General features: G+C 38.0%; 1 protein-coding gene across 3 annotated transcripts in view; it reads left to right on the top strand.

Annotated features, from left to right (window-relative positions):
- The first annotated feature begins 327 nt into the window (after nucleotides 1–327).
- HEMK1 (HemK methyltransferase 1, mitochondrial release factors N(5)-glutamine) overlaps nucleotides 328–15570 on the top strand; it is a 52363-nt gene continuing 37120 nt past the window's right edge. For all 3 annotated transcript variants that reach the window (XM_087954959.1, XM_087954960.1, XM_087954958.1), the window contains exons 1-4: nucleotides 328–663; nucleotides 2029–2476; nucleotides 4723–4814; nucleotides 8306–8399. In XM_087954959.1, the coding sequence (XP_087811085.1) occupies nucleotides 2216–2476; nucleotides 4723–4814; nucleotides 8306–8399 (447 nt within the window). In that variant the 5' untranslated portion in view covers nucleotides 328–663; nucleotides 2029–2215. The remainder of the gene's footprint in view (nucleotides 664–2028; nucleotides 2477–4722; nucleotides 4815–8305; nucleotides 8400–15570) is intronic.

Raw genomic sequence — 15570 nt, 5'->3', positions numbered from 1 at the left:
GTTTAAGACAAGGTCGTCCTAGTTCACGGATAAGACTAAACAAGGTTTAAAACATGATATCTGATCAGGATTGAGTCTACTATGCACATTGCCAAGCCATGATTTTGTTCGTTTTATGTTTTGCTAAATAAGACGCCGGATCACATTTATCGATAGCGTGCTTATTAACGATTTACTGGGGGCGGGGAGGATGGGTTTAGTCTGAATCCAGCCAAACAAATTACAGGATAATTTAGGGTGGGAATAAATATATGACTTAGACTTAAAGTAACTTTATTGTACAATTGAAATGTACACTAATCGGTATACATTAAAATGTAATTTTAGGGCCATTTGTGTACTGTATTTCTGCCAAGAAAATCACCGATGAAGCCGACAAGGCTCGAGCTCGATTCAAAGGTGGCGTCCGTTTTTCGTAATCCTGAACTTCTTTAGCAGAATTACCTCCGGCTTCCACGCGGCGTCTCCCTTGCCTCATTCAACGCGCTCCGGAAAAAAAAAGGCATTTTGGAAGGTGGAGCTTTGGCTCCCTAGGAACCTCGCTTCAATGGCGCTGTTGGCAGCCGAGCTGAAGCGTTTGCCGCTCGCACCGGAAGAGTTGTTCCCTCTCGTGCATCTGATCTCCACCATCCGACGCAGACTTGCAATTTTCCCTTTTTACAGGTAAAAGCTGAAAGTCTCTGTCGTGCCCATCCTCGTATCTGAAAGAACCCCCCCCCTTTCGCTTTGGTGTATAGTCTTTCTTTTAATTGCGCATTAAGGAAGGCGTCTGTGTTTGATTTCGCATACTTTGGTCAGTTGTATACTTGCAAATACTGTGCGAAGGCCAGCAATTTTTCAAAATGTGGATGGATTCTTAGTAAAGGTTCAAAAAGTTTATGACGAAAGATTAAGTGGATTCAGATTAATGTTGTATAATTGTAGGTCCCGTTGTAATGTCTGTGGAGATTCTCAGTCATCCAGGTCATGGTTGTCCCAAAGGTGTTTTTTTTCAAGAGCCAAGGGGACTTTCTGGTTTTTTCTTTGAAGACGTTTAGCTTCTGAGAAGCTTCTTGAATGAGAAAGGAAAGGTCTTCAAAGAGAAACCAGAAAGTCCAGTTGCTTCTTGAAAAAGCACCTTTGGGACCTCCCGTTGTAATAAACAATTTATTTAACAGATTTTATAAGTTCCATGCAAATTAATGAGGAAAAAGGATAAGTAATATTTTTTTTAATGGAATAAATGAACTGCCCTTTAAGGTTGAGGAAAATACAAGGGAGAAGCTTCCTTTTTCGTCTGGTCAAACCCTGTTCAGCTAGGAGACTCAATTTTGTTTCAAGTATGATGTGATTTCTTGGATATTATGTGAATATCTGTTATGATTCATAAATAATGCTTAGTGTCTGGCTCTGATTTTTGTTTATGCAGCCGTCTATGATTAAATAAATAACAGTCTTATGTGATTACGGTGAAGATTCGTCACATGCTCAGTTCAGCAGTGTACTTACACACTATATGCAGCATAAAGTATTATGCACAGGGTAGCAAATCTGTTTATCTCATTGGATTCAAAAGAGATGCACTGCCAAGGTTCAAAAGCAATTTGCTAGAGCTGATCATGCTTGATTTTATTTCACCATAATTGATCTTGTAGAATTAAAATATTATGATATTAAAATGGGATGTGTGTGTGTGTGTGAACATTTAGAAGTTATAGTGTACAGGTTAACAACAAAAAAGTTAGCCTAAGTGTATTGAGAAGCAACAATTGACAGTCACTTCATATAATATATAATGTGTCTGTGAGAGTTGTATCTGTGTATGAAATTATTTGAAAAGTGAAGGGGATTTTAATGTGCTGTATTCATTGAAACCAACTTTGCTACCTGAGTGGTGCACACTCAGAAGAACATGGCTAGAGATACAGTTGTAAAAAAAAATCCCATGTTGACATAATATATGATACTGTAATGTTCTATTTTTTCCTATGCAAAGTAAACCTGTTTTGAATTTGAGAAGATTCATTTGTTTATCTCTCCATCTCTTAGTGTACTACTAGGACAAGATGGCATTTGAATCTGACACTGATGTTCTTCTCTACAAAAACACTGAGTTCCGAAGAATATTGTACCTTGGAGATGTATACTGTTACACCAGACTACTGGCAGAGGCCCCGCAATAGACCTGCAAAGGAGAATCAGTGCTTGTACCTAAAAACTGATATTTTCTAAAGCAATGACACCTTTTAGTAGTGTTTTTTACAGGAAGGTTTTATGTCTGTTCTCTTACCATGGATATTTTAGAATGAATCGAATTGAAGATACTCTTCTAAATCCCTGGCACAGACTTCTGAGAAATTCCTCTTATTATAAAAACAATTTGGTCTCAGCTGTTGATGTGGTCAAGTATTGGCAAGGCGTGTTTGAGGCAAACAATATCCCAGAAGCACAGACATCCTCTGAATATATTGTTTCTCATGTCCTGGGATCAAAAACAGTTAAGTGCAATGGGTGAAAGTAGAGCTATAGTACTAGATTTGTAAAGCTACAGATCAATACAATGCAGTGACTGAAATATATATTTTTAATATTTTTTCTGTATCTCTGCTACACTGTGATGGTTGTCCAAATATTTTCAGTCCAGAATTGGATGATCTAATATAATATGTATATGTGTGTGCCGAGCATCAAAATGGATCTCTCAGGATCAATTTTACCTGTGCTTTGGCCCATAACAAATCTCCCTATGAGATAAGCAGCGCTTCTTGCAGGCAAATTGTAGCTTGCAGGCGGGCTTCCAAAGAATTGTGCTGTCAAAGTACATGGAAATGTTCGCTGTTTGCAATGGCATTATATATTTTTCTTGATTATTAAGTACAGCAGATGTATATTGTGTCTTCATTTGCCATAGAATATAATGGCTAACCTCCTACTCCTGCTTCATAACTAGAAATTAGCTTTAATCAGCAGTTAGAAGAACATGAACACTCATCTCACTATTCCCTTTGGGGGGAAGTAATATTCAGAGTGCCGAGAAGAAAAATAAATAGTTACACTGAAGGCATGCAGTAAGAAAAGACAACAGCTGAAGCTAATTTACACCAACATTATTCACTCCTACTTCCCTACTTTTCTGTCTATTCACATCATTGTTTCTATCATTTCCATGTACCGTGTTCCACATTTTTTCCCTACATTTATAGCTTTCTCAGCCAACTGCAGCAATATCATTTTTGGCATTATTAAAGTGTTTATTACTTCCTTTTCTTCTACTTTAGACACTAACTTTTTTTTTGGATACTGACATTTTTAGCATTGTCACCAGCTATAAGTGTTTTGGTAAATAGAGATTTTCATAAAAAGGATTTTCTAGTAATTAGATTTTCTAGCCTTAATCCTACCTGTGTCCCAAGTAGCTTAGCATATGTAAAGTGCAATTTCTTCATAAAATGGTGTTTGGATTAAAAACTACCTTCATATCTTAAGAAACCCACGAAAATAAATAGTCACCTTATAGGGGAAGATGGGCAACATAAATATTTAACAAATAAAAATAAATAACCTGCATACAGTTTTATATAGCTAATAAATTTCATTTCACTGATGTCACTGAATGTGTTCAAGCAGAGACTGAACAGCCGTCTTTTAGAGATGCTTTTAATTTGGATTTCTGCACTGAGCGGGAATTTGGATATGATGGCTTAAAATAATGCTTTCCAACTCTGCGATTTTATCATTTCCCGCTGAATATATTTGTTAATATGGATATTTAGCATTAATTATATTGCTTTGTTTCAGTATGGTATACTAAATAATAAATTTAAGTTGCAAGAAGGTAGATATTGATTTAGATTTTTGGGGAAAATTTGTAAAATATGACCAAAAATATTTCATTTGGAAGAGGATTGATGAAAGACAGACATTGAATTAGGAAACACAGAAGAGTAAAATAATTAAGGTACTTACCTATTTTTCTTACTCTTTATGGTCAAAATACCATCAGTGTTTATAATTAATTTAATGAAAGTTAGCCTTTATGAGTTATTCTGCTTAAAGGAAATGATAGAGCAATTTGTTAGTGGGGCCATTTATGCCAACACTGAATTTCCCTTCATTGGATGCTGGAGAGGCATCTGTCAAATACGCTTTTAATTTAGATTTCTGTATTGAACAGTCAGTTAGACTTGAGCATTGGCAGGCTTGTACAGTAGATGAGAAATTTTATCCTCTGTCAGCCTTCACGTTGCCAGCTTTGAACCTCTTTTTTTGCCAGTGTTTACTTAAAAGGGGAAATTACACTTGTGTACTGCTTATCTACCATACCAATTATTATGAGCCAATCACGTTTAGAAGCAGTATGACCTTGAAAGGAATTTACAGTACTGAAATTGTTGCTATTCTCCTTTGTTGATGTTAGTTCATCCTTCACCACCATCACCCCAAAGGAAAGAAACCATCTGGGCTAAGGTGAAGTTTATGTAATGGTGGCTGAATTCCTTCTTCAAGGCCACCTCCATAATTTCTCTATGGGGAGGAGACACATCAACATATGTAAAAAGTCCAGTGTTTCTGGATGACATCATACCATGGTGACATGTTAGAATGGCATACAACATATTGAATTAGATGAATTTAGTTTTTCCATAGGGTTTTTTTAAATAATGGCCATATATCTATGGTGAATAGAAGACTGTTTTACAAAGAACGTGTAACGTAGTTTAAAATAAAATATTTATTATTCAGTTCCAGAATCTGAATGCCAGCAGCATTTCTTCTCCCCTTTCAGCAAAGCAACAAAAAGAGATCCAACGGCTCTGTGCTAAACGACTACAACGGTAAGCACTCTGGTCTTTCTTTATTCCTCTGGGAGTTCTTGGTAAACATGGAGCAAGTAGAAAATAAAGCAGTCAAATTGCAACATTGGCTAATATGAAGCCTTCGCTGAGGCCTGTGTCCTGAAATAATGGGAAGAAGAGAAAACAAGAAATGTATATAATTCTTTTTAAGAGGGACAGTTTCAAGATAACCCAGAAAAGAGATTTTTTCCCCCTACACTTGAAGCAATAAAAGAGAGTTCAACAATGCAGGTATTAACTATCCCCACTGCCTTTATGGCAAAATTATAGATTTGCATTTACCATTTAATTAATTTGTGAGTAAATCTGTTTGGAATCTATGAAGCCTTACTAAGAAGTGCACCAGCAAAGAGATGTTAGAGCTAGCAGACCTAGTAATATTTACTACTATGTTTTCCCCAAAATAAGGCCTATCCCAAAAATAAGCCCTAGCTTGATTTTTACATGAGCGCCTGATATAAGCCCTACCTACCCCCCAAAATAAGTCCTAGTTAAGACCCTGCCCACTCTGCGGTGCATGGATAAAAATTAAGCTAGGGTGGGGATGGAGGGGTGGAGCTTCCCTACTATTTACCTTCAAACAGTTGCAGCCGGGCCTCACACATTCTGACACCTGCCTTGCCTTGCCAGCCCACTTCTTCTGCAGCCACTTGCTGCCACTTGCATGCATCACCCCTGGCCTCAGTTTCGCTGTCAGAAGTTTTCAGGAAAGGCCTCTGCAGCTAAGAAACAAGGTCCGGATTGACATGTGCGTCGCCCCCAGTCACCATTTTGCCATCAGAAGCCCTCAGGAAAAGCGTCCGCAGCCAATAACGGATCCAGAGCACAACCAGCGACAAGTGGCCGCAGAAGGGGTGGCAGCGGGCTCCTATTGGGCAGGGCAGCCATTGCCACCACTGCAAGGTGAGTTAGTGGAAGACATCCCCCCAAAATGAGACCTGGTGCCTTTTTTGGTGGCAAAAAAAAAATAAGACCAGGTCTTATTTTCGGGGAAACGTGATAGCTTAAACTATCATGAAGGTTTCCCTCGTCCAGTCGTGTTCAGCTGTAGGGGGTAGTGCTCATCTCTGTTTCTTAGCCAAGGGAACCAGCGTTGTCCACAGACATCTCCGTGATCATCTGGTCAGCATGAATATACCCTGAAGTGCACAGAACACTGTTACCTTCCCATCAACATGGTCCCTATTTATCTACTCACATTTGTATTATTTCGAATGGCTAGATGGGCAGAAGCAGGGGCAAATAACAGGAGTCACTCCGTTGCATGGTGCTTGGATCTTAAACTCTGTCAGCTTTCCAACTGAAAAACTCAATGTTTTTAACTGCTGAGCCATCATACCCCTCCTAAATTATCATACAACCATTTAAATAAAGGAGTTATTTTGAGCAAAGCAGGAATCAGATAAGACACTTCACCGATTCTAAACAAAAATATTTACTGGGAGGGTAATTGACTCATTATTACTTTTGGTTTTTTACAAGTTGAAATGAGCACTATTTCTATTTAGAAGTATCAAACAGCTGCACTTTCTACATATCTGAGTTACAATTAATTTTAGCAATTATTTGTTGAAATAGACTACTTTTAAGAAAAGTTGAACTTGACTGAAATTGATTGTTTCAGTAGTTTGAATTTATTTGCTCACTTTCTGTCTGATTATAAATTAACAATAGTTTAAAGTTCATTTTCTTTTTGGAACGAATAAGTTGCACATGGTGTGAAGTGAGGGTTAGCGTGTTCTATGCGTGTTGGTGGGGCACCCTTGGTATTCCCCTGAAGAATCAAATGAATGGTTTTTGGGTGTTCCTGATCCATTTGGGTTACTGGAGTCAGAAGTGGCCTCTGTGACATCATTCAATTTACTCAGCTTAGATTCATTTATCAGCTACAAATTTATTTGGACAGTAATGTTCTTTTGGAAATCCCCCCCCCCACACACACACACTTTGATTAGTGTTTTATATGTGACTAACCTCTATAGATCCAAAGCAGAACTGCTGGGTTATTAACTGAGAATAGCCTGTATCAGAGGTGGTATTCAGCAGGTTCTGACCAGTTCTGGAGAACCGGTGGCGGAAATTTTGAGTAGTTCGGAGAACCGGCAAACACCATCTCTGATGGGAGATTTAACAGCAGGGGTATCCAACCTTGGCAACTTTAAGACTTGTGGACTTCAACTCCCAGAATTCCTCAGCCAGCAAAGCTGGCTGAGGAATTCTGGGAGTTGAAGTCCACAAGTCTTAAAGTTGCCAAGGTTGGACACCCCTGTTTTACAGTATCCTTCCCTTGCCACACCCACCAAGCCACGCCCATAGAACTGGTAGTAAAAGATTTGAATCCCACCACTGGCCTGTATGTTTATTATTGACATTTCAAGAGTTCTCTACAGTTTCCAGTTTGTGGGGTCCTTGGTATACTCTGGGGTTGGTTGTTTTCTTTCAGGTTTCATTAGTTTTTACTAAACTATGTGGTGGGTAATTTGGAGCTAGAAAGGAATAGGAATTGATAACCTTTTTGCTGAATACTGGCATTTACTTTCAGGTTTCAGCAAAACTGGCCCATAGCCTACTTAACAGTAGTTTGCTTAATGACCTGCACAAAAGGTCATTAAATTGAATGGTCTGTTTTATTACTGTCACAGCTTACAACATAATTGGCAGCATCTGTATTAAAAAAAGTAAAACTTATAGACAGAAAAAGAAAATAGAGGGGAAGGAAAAAGGGATAAATATCTGAAAACAGAAGAAAAAGTAATTCCAGCTATGATAGAATTACTTAGTTGATTTCACCCAATGCAAAAACTTAAGGGATGCCTGCAATCAAAATTTATGTATACGTCTTTATGTATAGCTATATAAAAGTATGTATATATGAGATTCACATAAAATAGAGCACTTTAAATGAAACATAACAATCGGAAAAGTATTTGTCATGTAGTAACATGCACAAGCTAGTTACTAAAGTCCTATTTCTACAGTAAAAGAATGTACAGCATCTGGTTATTAGCGTAATCGTACTTTGAAATAAGTTACAATATTATTCTTATGAAGCTTTCAGGATCTATCATACTCCTCTGTTTGATCAGAAGCAGAACTCTGCTAAGAGTAGTCTTAGGTTTTGGGAAGCTTGAATGCTAAACTAGTCTCTAAAAGTGGAGTAAAACCATGTTGTAGGAGGTCTTAATTGAACAATTGGCAGAGAAATGGATAAGCTCTTGTGGAAAATGGGTGATAATATTTTTGCTTCAGAAGTAATAGAGCTTCTTAATGACATCAAGGTACATTTAGAAATTATGTATGATAAAAGTGCTCTCTGGTAGTACTGAATGTTCTTCCTTCTCATTTCATTCATGGAGGAGAGGACTGCCAGTTCAGTTCAGTTTTTAGCAAATGATGTGAAAATAAATGTGATAACAACATCTTGTACAACTTTGGCCAAAAATTACCACACAGTTCACCTTCTATTCCAGGATGCCAGTACAGTATGTTCTTGGTGAATGGGATTTCCAAGATCTGACACTCAAGATGAAGCCTCCAGTTTTCATTCCTCGGCCAGAGACAGAGGCAAGTTATTAGAAAGGAAAAACTGCAGCTGTTTTCTACATGCATATAAGTGCCTGCAACCTTTTGTTTTGAAGGAAGCCAGCTCCAGGGAACCTAATTAGGAACAGGAGGTTCTTCTTCTTCTTCTTCTTTTTTTTTAAATAAAGTTTTATTGAGTTTTAACAAAACAAATAAAACATCTTATTTGAGTACAGCATGGTTCCGGGTTATCACATTTCCATACAGACACAATTTCATATGCATATTCATCTTATGTATTCAACTTCATGTCTTATTACTCTTTTTCCAACTTCTCACTATTTCTCCCTTTACTTCTCTTAATTTTCTTTTATGGTTATCTCATTTTCTTCTTATTCAATTGTATTTCTTTTACCAAAATTTCTATATCTTTTTATTCATTATACTTATACTTTCGTCTGTCTTGTTTACAATATCATTATGTTCTCTTCCAACATTCTTAATAAGCAAAATTCCCTCTATGATTGCCAATCGGAGTGCAACACCTTTAAGTCTTATTGTTATTATCATATAAAATTTCATTAAACATTAAATATATGCATTCTGACATTATAACATTCAAATTTCTAATATCTATTTTATATCATGTAAATCTCATCATTCAGACTCTGCTTGGTACTTCCCCTTAAAAATGTAAAAAGAAAAATTCCAAAAACAGCAAAAACAATATATATATAAAGTGAGCAAAGTAGTTATTCAACTTCATTCTGGTATGAGCCTTGTAAATCTTTCACGTTTCTTTTCAATATTTATCAATCTTTGAGAACAGTTGAAATATTTCCCTCCCTTCTTCATTATTACTTAACTGTTAATAAGCATACCATTGGATAATCATACAGTTTTATCTTATAAGTTATTTACTATTAATAAGCAAAATAATTATTCAAATTCATTCTAGTAACTGGTATAAATTTCCTTATGAATCTTTCACATTTCTTTTCAATATTTTATCAATCTTTAGAAACAATTACGTTTCCCTCTCTTCTTTATTATTGCATTAATTATAAATAAATATACCATTACAGAACAATACAGTTTTATCTCATAGATTATTTACTTATTTCATTTCTAACTCATTACAGTATTCTACTGTCACAACACTATCTTTTGTACCTTTGCAGAATCCTCACTTTTAACTTAATTTAGCCATTGTCTCTGTGTTTTCTAGCTGAGCAAATACCTTTAATCCTAGTACGTTTCCCCTTTTTCTTTATTTCCTGCTTTTGTCCCTCATGAGTTCTTTCCCTTTCTATCTTCCGCCTCTTTTTCTCATCCCGTTTTTTATACCCTTCTCTCTATAATTTTCCCTTCTGTGGTTTTCTTTTCTGCTTCTCCTTGCTGTTATACTTCTTTTTCAGACTATTTTTCTTTTTGGCTGTTCCCTTTAATCACAAACTTTTAACTCCTTTCCCCCTTTTTCCCCTTATTACCACACTTTGCATTATTTGATCATTGAAAATGGCTTCTTCTTTGTCCCGCCCTTCTTCTTGCTCTTGAAGCTTTTCCTTTTGCTTTTCATAGTTCAGGATCTCCATTTCAAGAAATTCAAATACGAAGCCAAAGGATCTTCCTCCCCTTTCTGCATCTTCTTTCTATTTTTTAAGACTCATCTTCAATTCCTCCAGGAGTGATGCCATTTTAAACACTTTTGAACAACCACCCAATTGACTTTAAGTAAAAACAGAAAAAGAAAGAAAAAACCAATGCCAAATGATCCCAGACTGTTCCTTCTTGTTTCTTTCCTTTACTTTTCCTTTCCATGGGTTACTGTATCTTTTAATAAGGTTTCAGTTACAATGTATCCTCGGGGGTCTTTTCAAAGTTTCGCTGTTAATCTTCTTTATTTTTCCAGGTGGCACTCCATTTTTCCATTATTCCAAGTTCCACCCTTTTTCCTCCACTCTTCTTTTTAGGGCTTTAAAATGACCAAGGAAAAAATCTTTATTTTCCTTTTGACAATTAAATTTCAGCTTAAAGTTGCCTATTAGCGTCAAAGTAAATTAATACAGATTTCTTTCCATATCATTTGTAATTGTCAATATAAAGGTTTAAAATAGGGTTTTTAACCTCTTTTTCTCTCTCCTTTGCCGCTTAAAAGTCTTCTTTCAGAAGTATCCCTCTAAGTACTTTTAGATTCAGCGTACCTTGCTTAGATGTTCTCTGTTGTTTAGCCCGGTCTGTCCTGCTTTCCTCTTTGTCTTCCTCCTGCACAATCTTATCCAGTCGGGTTCTTCTTTGAGGTGGCCATTTCTGACCACCGCTGCAACCGCCTTCAGGAAGGGGAGTTTAGACCAGCCAAGGAGGAGAGATGCGGCTCCCCTCTACTCAGCTAGCAATCTCCCCCCTCTTCACCACCTCTACGGGATGGCTTCAGCCCCGAATACAAAGGATCAGGGAGCTCCAGCAGCAAGCACAGATCGAAACCATGCACGATCGTGGATTTCAGTCTGTCGCTGAAGAAACCCAAACCAGAAGAGCCGGAACAGGAGGTTCTTCTTGACTCTGCCTTCTCATAAGCATAGGAATTTTACATTTGTATGTCAGTCCCATTGTCTGATGACTTGAAAGAAACTTCAGAATAAGTTTAATTGCCATTTTCTTATCTCCCATGATGCAATTTCTTTCTCTTGAATATTTCACTTTTTTCACAAACCTGTTGTCCAGATTGTGGATGTTTACCAAAAAGCAACAACTAAAAGTTTCCAGATCCTGAAGGTTTCTAGGTTAGAAAATTACAGTTTAACCATTGGGCAAGGACAATTTCTGCCTTGCTATGGAAGATGATGATGAATTATTTTGTGATCCCTTATAGATCCCAGATTCTAACACAAGATCTGAACCTTACTACATCCCTTAATAATCTGGATGCCAGATCTTCATTTGCAAAAGGAGTTTAAAAGTAATAGCCTAACCCAAAACTGACAATCATAATGTTTCTATTCCAGGCTCTCACTGTTGCAGAGCTACAACCTGCCCACCCAGTTTTTTAAACAAGTATGCTTTATTTTTATTTATTTATATTTATTTGTTAATTGCTTACAAGATAATAGGTATAAGTAAAAACATAGTTATGAATACATGGATACATATAAGAAAAATTAAAAAAATATATAAAAGAAACAATAGGACAGGGACGGTAGGCACATTGGTGCGCTTATGCAAGCCCCCTAGAGACCTCTTAGGAAAGGGGTGAGGTCAATAGTAGACAGTCTAAGGTTAAAGTTTTTGGGGTTTGGGGAAGAAACCACAGACTCAGGTAGAGTATTCCAGACATTGATCACTCTGTTGCTGAAGTCGTATTTCCTGCAATCAAGTTTGGTGCGATTAACCTTGAGTTTATCTATTGTGTGCTGTAGTGTTGTTATGGTTGAAGCTGAAGTATTCATTGACAGGTAGGACATTGCAATGTATGATTTTATATACTATACTTAGATCGGACCGAAGGCGACATAGTTGTAGGTTTTCTAGGTCTAGAATTTCGAGTCTGGTGGCATAAGGTATTTTGTAACGAATAGAGGAGTGGAGAACTCTTCTTGTGAAATATTTCTGGACTTTCTCAACTGTGTTAATATCAGATACATAATATGGGTTCCAGATTGATGTATTGGTCTAGCAAATGTTTTGTATGCTCTAGTTATTAGTGTAATATTACCAGAGAAAAAGCTACGTAGGATTAGGTTAACAACTCTTAATGCCTTTTTGGGTGTGTAGTTACAGTGGGCTCTAGCACTTAGGTCATTTCAGATGAGTACTCCAAGATTTTTGACAGAGTTTGTGATGCAAGCAGTCATAGGGAAAACAATAGTCTCTCTATTTTGAAATCTACCTAGGCCAGCCTGGTTTGTAGTTAAGTACACCATCATGTTCTATCTTTGTCTTTGCCAACAAATCAAATACTGCATGGGGCTAATTTCAAAACAAAACACAGCAGTTGGCTTCTTTTTTCATGCCTTGATTTTAGCTGATCCTCTATCCTTCTCTGTCTCTTTGCTCAAATTCCTGAATGGCCCTGAACTGAATGTGTGGGATTTGGCAGTTTGTTATCAGTTAGTTACACTGTACTGGTTTTTGAATGATCTTCTTACCAATTAAATGTACATTTAATGTAGTGGGTAACAGAGACTGACAGTCTGAAGAACAGAATGTTAGAACCAGATATTTCTTCATTTATCTTCCTGGAATACTACAGCTACTTTAACACTTGAAATTCTCTAAATAAGTCCTATTTTAACATTCTTTTTAAAAATGCTTCCATATTACTGGCTCAGTTTATTTGTGTAGAGCAGGGGTGTCAAACTCAAGGGCCGGGGCTAGGGCCAGCCCATGGGGTGTTTAGATCTGCCGCACCGGGCTGCCCTGGAAATATTGAAGGACCGGCCTGTGGTGCCTCTGCCACTGAAAACGGAGCTCAGGAGGGCTGCGTACTGCCGTCCCAAGCTCCATTTTCACTGGCAGAGGGTTGCAGGAGGCCGTCCCAGCTGAAAACTGAGCTTGGGAGCCCATTTTCACTGGCAGAGCACTCGGGCCACCACAGGGCCCCCCCCAACACAATGCTGGCCATGTCCACCCTGGCCACACTCACCCCAGCCCCCGCTAGGTCAAACACAACCCTGATACGATCCTCAAGAAAATTGAGTTTGACATCCCTGATGTAGAGAAAAACAATTATCTGTGGAGTCCTTGGTTTTCTCTGAGCTGGATTGTTTGGTTGCAGACATTTCATTACCTAATCATCAGTCCTGATGAGTGTGGGTTTGCTCCCTGTTTATATACTTGCCCTGCCAGTGTTGGCAGAAGTGGGGTTTTCTCCCAGTTTTCTCCCTGATCACGGCATTGTTTTCTCTTGATTGATTGCCTGATGTTAATCCCTTCCTATCTGGGTGTGGGCTCTGGAGAGGATTGTTCTGATCTTTTTGCTTCGTTCTTTTTAATTGTCTCTTTTGAATAGACTTTAAAAGTAGTTTTATCTCTATGTATCTATTGAAAGCTGCTTTGTTTGAATGCCACACTTCCAGAAATTCCCTAGCATTTTTAGATCTAGTTTGGTCTAGGATGCTCACAGTTTCCCTGTTCAAATTATGGGTGAGTCTATCTGCATTGTGAAAGTAAGGAGTTTTCATTGTGTCTTCTAACTGCTAGGTGGTGTTCATGGATGCACTCTTTAGTCTTCTTCCCAGTTGTACTACGTTGTGGCTGATACAGTCACGCTGTACATTGTAATGGCTTTTGGTTGTTTTTTTTCCTTTTGGGCTACTGGGGCTTCTGGTTTAAGTTGTTTTGGAGGGCTTTAGTTATTTTATTTACCCCAGAGATGCTGTGAAGTTGTAATAGTCTGTTAGTTGTTTCTAAAATGTTTTTGATGTATGGTACTGTACTATTTTTCACAGCTTGTATTTTGCTTGTGCTATAGTGGGTTGAGGGGTCAGGCACTTATTGATAAAGTTGTGTGGTATCCATTTTGTTGGGAAATATTGTATAGCAGAGATCCCCAACCCCCAGGCTGTGTCCCACTGTCAGGCTGTGGCCTATTTGCAACTGGGCTATGGGCCGGCACACATACGTGCGCAGTTCAACTCATGTGAGCAGCGGGCTAGTGCCCGCATGCACACCAGCCTACCAGTCACACATCCTGGTTTTCTTCTTCCTCCCCCCCAGCTGGACCACCAAGCCGGAAAGGTTGGGAACCACTGTTGCATAGGCAGTCTGTTTACTTTTTTTTGCTGTTCTGTGTTTGCTGCAGTGCATTTGTCTGAATAATGTTCTTGCACAGCTTCTCTTGTGGAAGTTTGGGTTATTATTTTTCAATAGACTTGCATTTCTAAGTTGCTATTGTTTATTTTTCTCTATGAGAATATTCAGGAAGAGTAGTGTGTTATATTTTCTTCTCCCATTGTGAACTTTATTCCTTTGAAGATATTGTTGATTCTTCCATGTGTCTTCACTAGTTCTCCCTTTTTTATTATGACATATCTACATTCCAGATCCTTTTAGTAGAGGATGTATAATGGCTTTTGCTGTGAGGCCTCTGATTTGTTGGTCATATTTGTCCATCAAACTGGAAGTAGGTTCTGAGGCAGAAGTTGATGAGGTCTGTGGTTCTGGGTATTTCTATCTTGGGTTTAGTGTATTTAACTAGGTATGGGTATATTGGTAATCATCATCATCATAGTCAAAAAGAATAGAGAAAAACTGAATGCCCAAGCAGCTTGTAGCAAGAGCTACATGACTGTGGGTCTTCCAAGAATCACCAAAACAGTATTTATATAAATCTTGTTGCACAAGCTGAGTGGCTGACCAGTCTTTTAATCACTCAAAGTTCATAGGCTGTAAAAGGTCACTTTGCTTAGTTCAAAACAACGGGATTTTCCTTGTGGGTCTTTTTCCAGGAATGTCATTTAAGTGGTAGATGATGAAAGAAACTGCAGCTACAAAATGCTTCTCTTTTTCTGTTTACCAGAAGAACATAAATCCAATTTTCTACTCTCTAATCGGCTGGCTGTAACTTTTTTTACACTTGAGAATGTTGAAAAAACTTATGAAATTTACAATAAATCTATCCATTTGCTTGATGAAATTTGCAGTGAGTCTTCCAAATAAAAATGGTTAATAATGTGCTGCTTATGTGCATGGAGGATTTTCCTCATTTATCCCAGTGCTGATTGAAAAGAAAAGAAAGGTTTTTCCTCAGATAAGGAAAGAACAGTAACCCAATAGAGCAGGGGTGTCCAACCTTGGCAACTTTAAGACTTGTGGACTTCAACTCCCAGAATTCCTCAGCCAGCTGGCTGAGGAATTCTGGGAGTTGAAGTCCACAAGTCTTAAAGTTGCCAAGGTTGGACACCCCTGCAATAGAGTTTCCTTTGGGCTTTCTAAAGGACTAAACAGGGTATTGTAGTCCAGTGCTGTGAGTATTTATTGTAAGATTAGCCATTTCCTAGGGATTCATATCATCACAAAGACGAGAGTGTCAGCCTATTCTCCAAAACACCTGAAGGGAGGACAGGAAGCAACGGTTGAAAACCAATCAAGGAGAGAACCAACCTAGAACTGAGAAGAAATTTCCTGACAGTGAGAACAATTAATCAGTGGAACGACAGTGTTGGATGCTCCAACACTGGCCATTTTTAAGAAGAGTTTGGGCAACCGTTTGAAT

This window comes from Notechis scutatus, chromosome 2 (assembly GCF_049901735.1).
Source record: "Notechis scutatus isolate UNSWTSFEM ecotype Mainland chromosome 2, rNotScu1.2, whole genome shotgun sequence".
NCBI classification, from domain to species: domain Eukaryota; kingdom Metazoa; phylum Chordata; class Lepidosauria; order Squamata; family Elapidae; genus Notechis; species Notechis scutatus.
The sequence above is the reverse complement of the archived record's forward strand: the minus strand, read 5'-3'. Positions and strand labels throughout refer to the sequence as shown.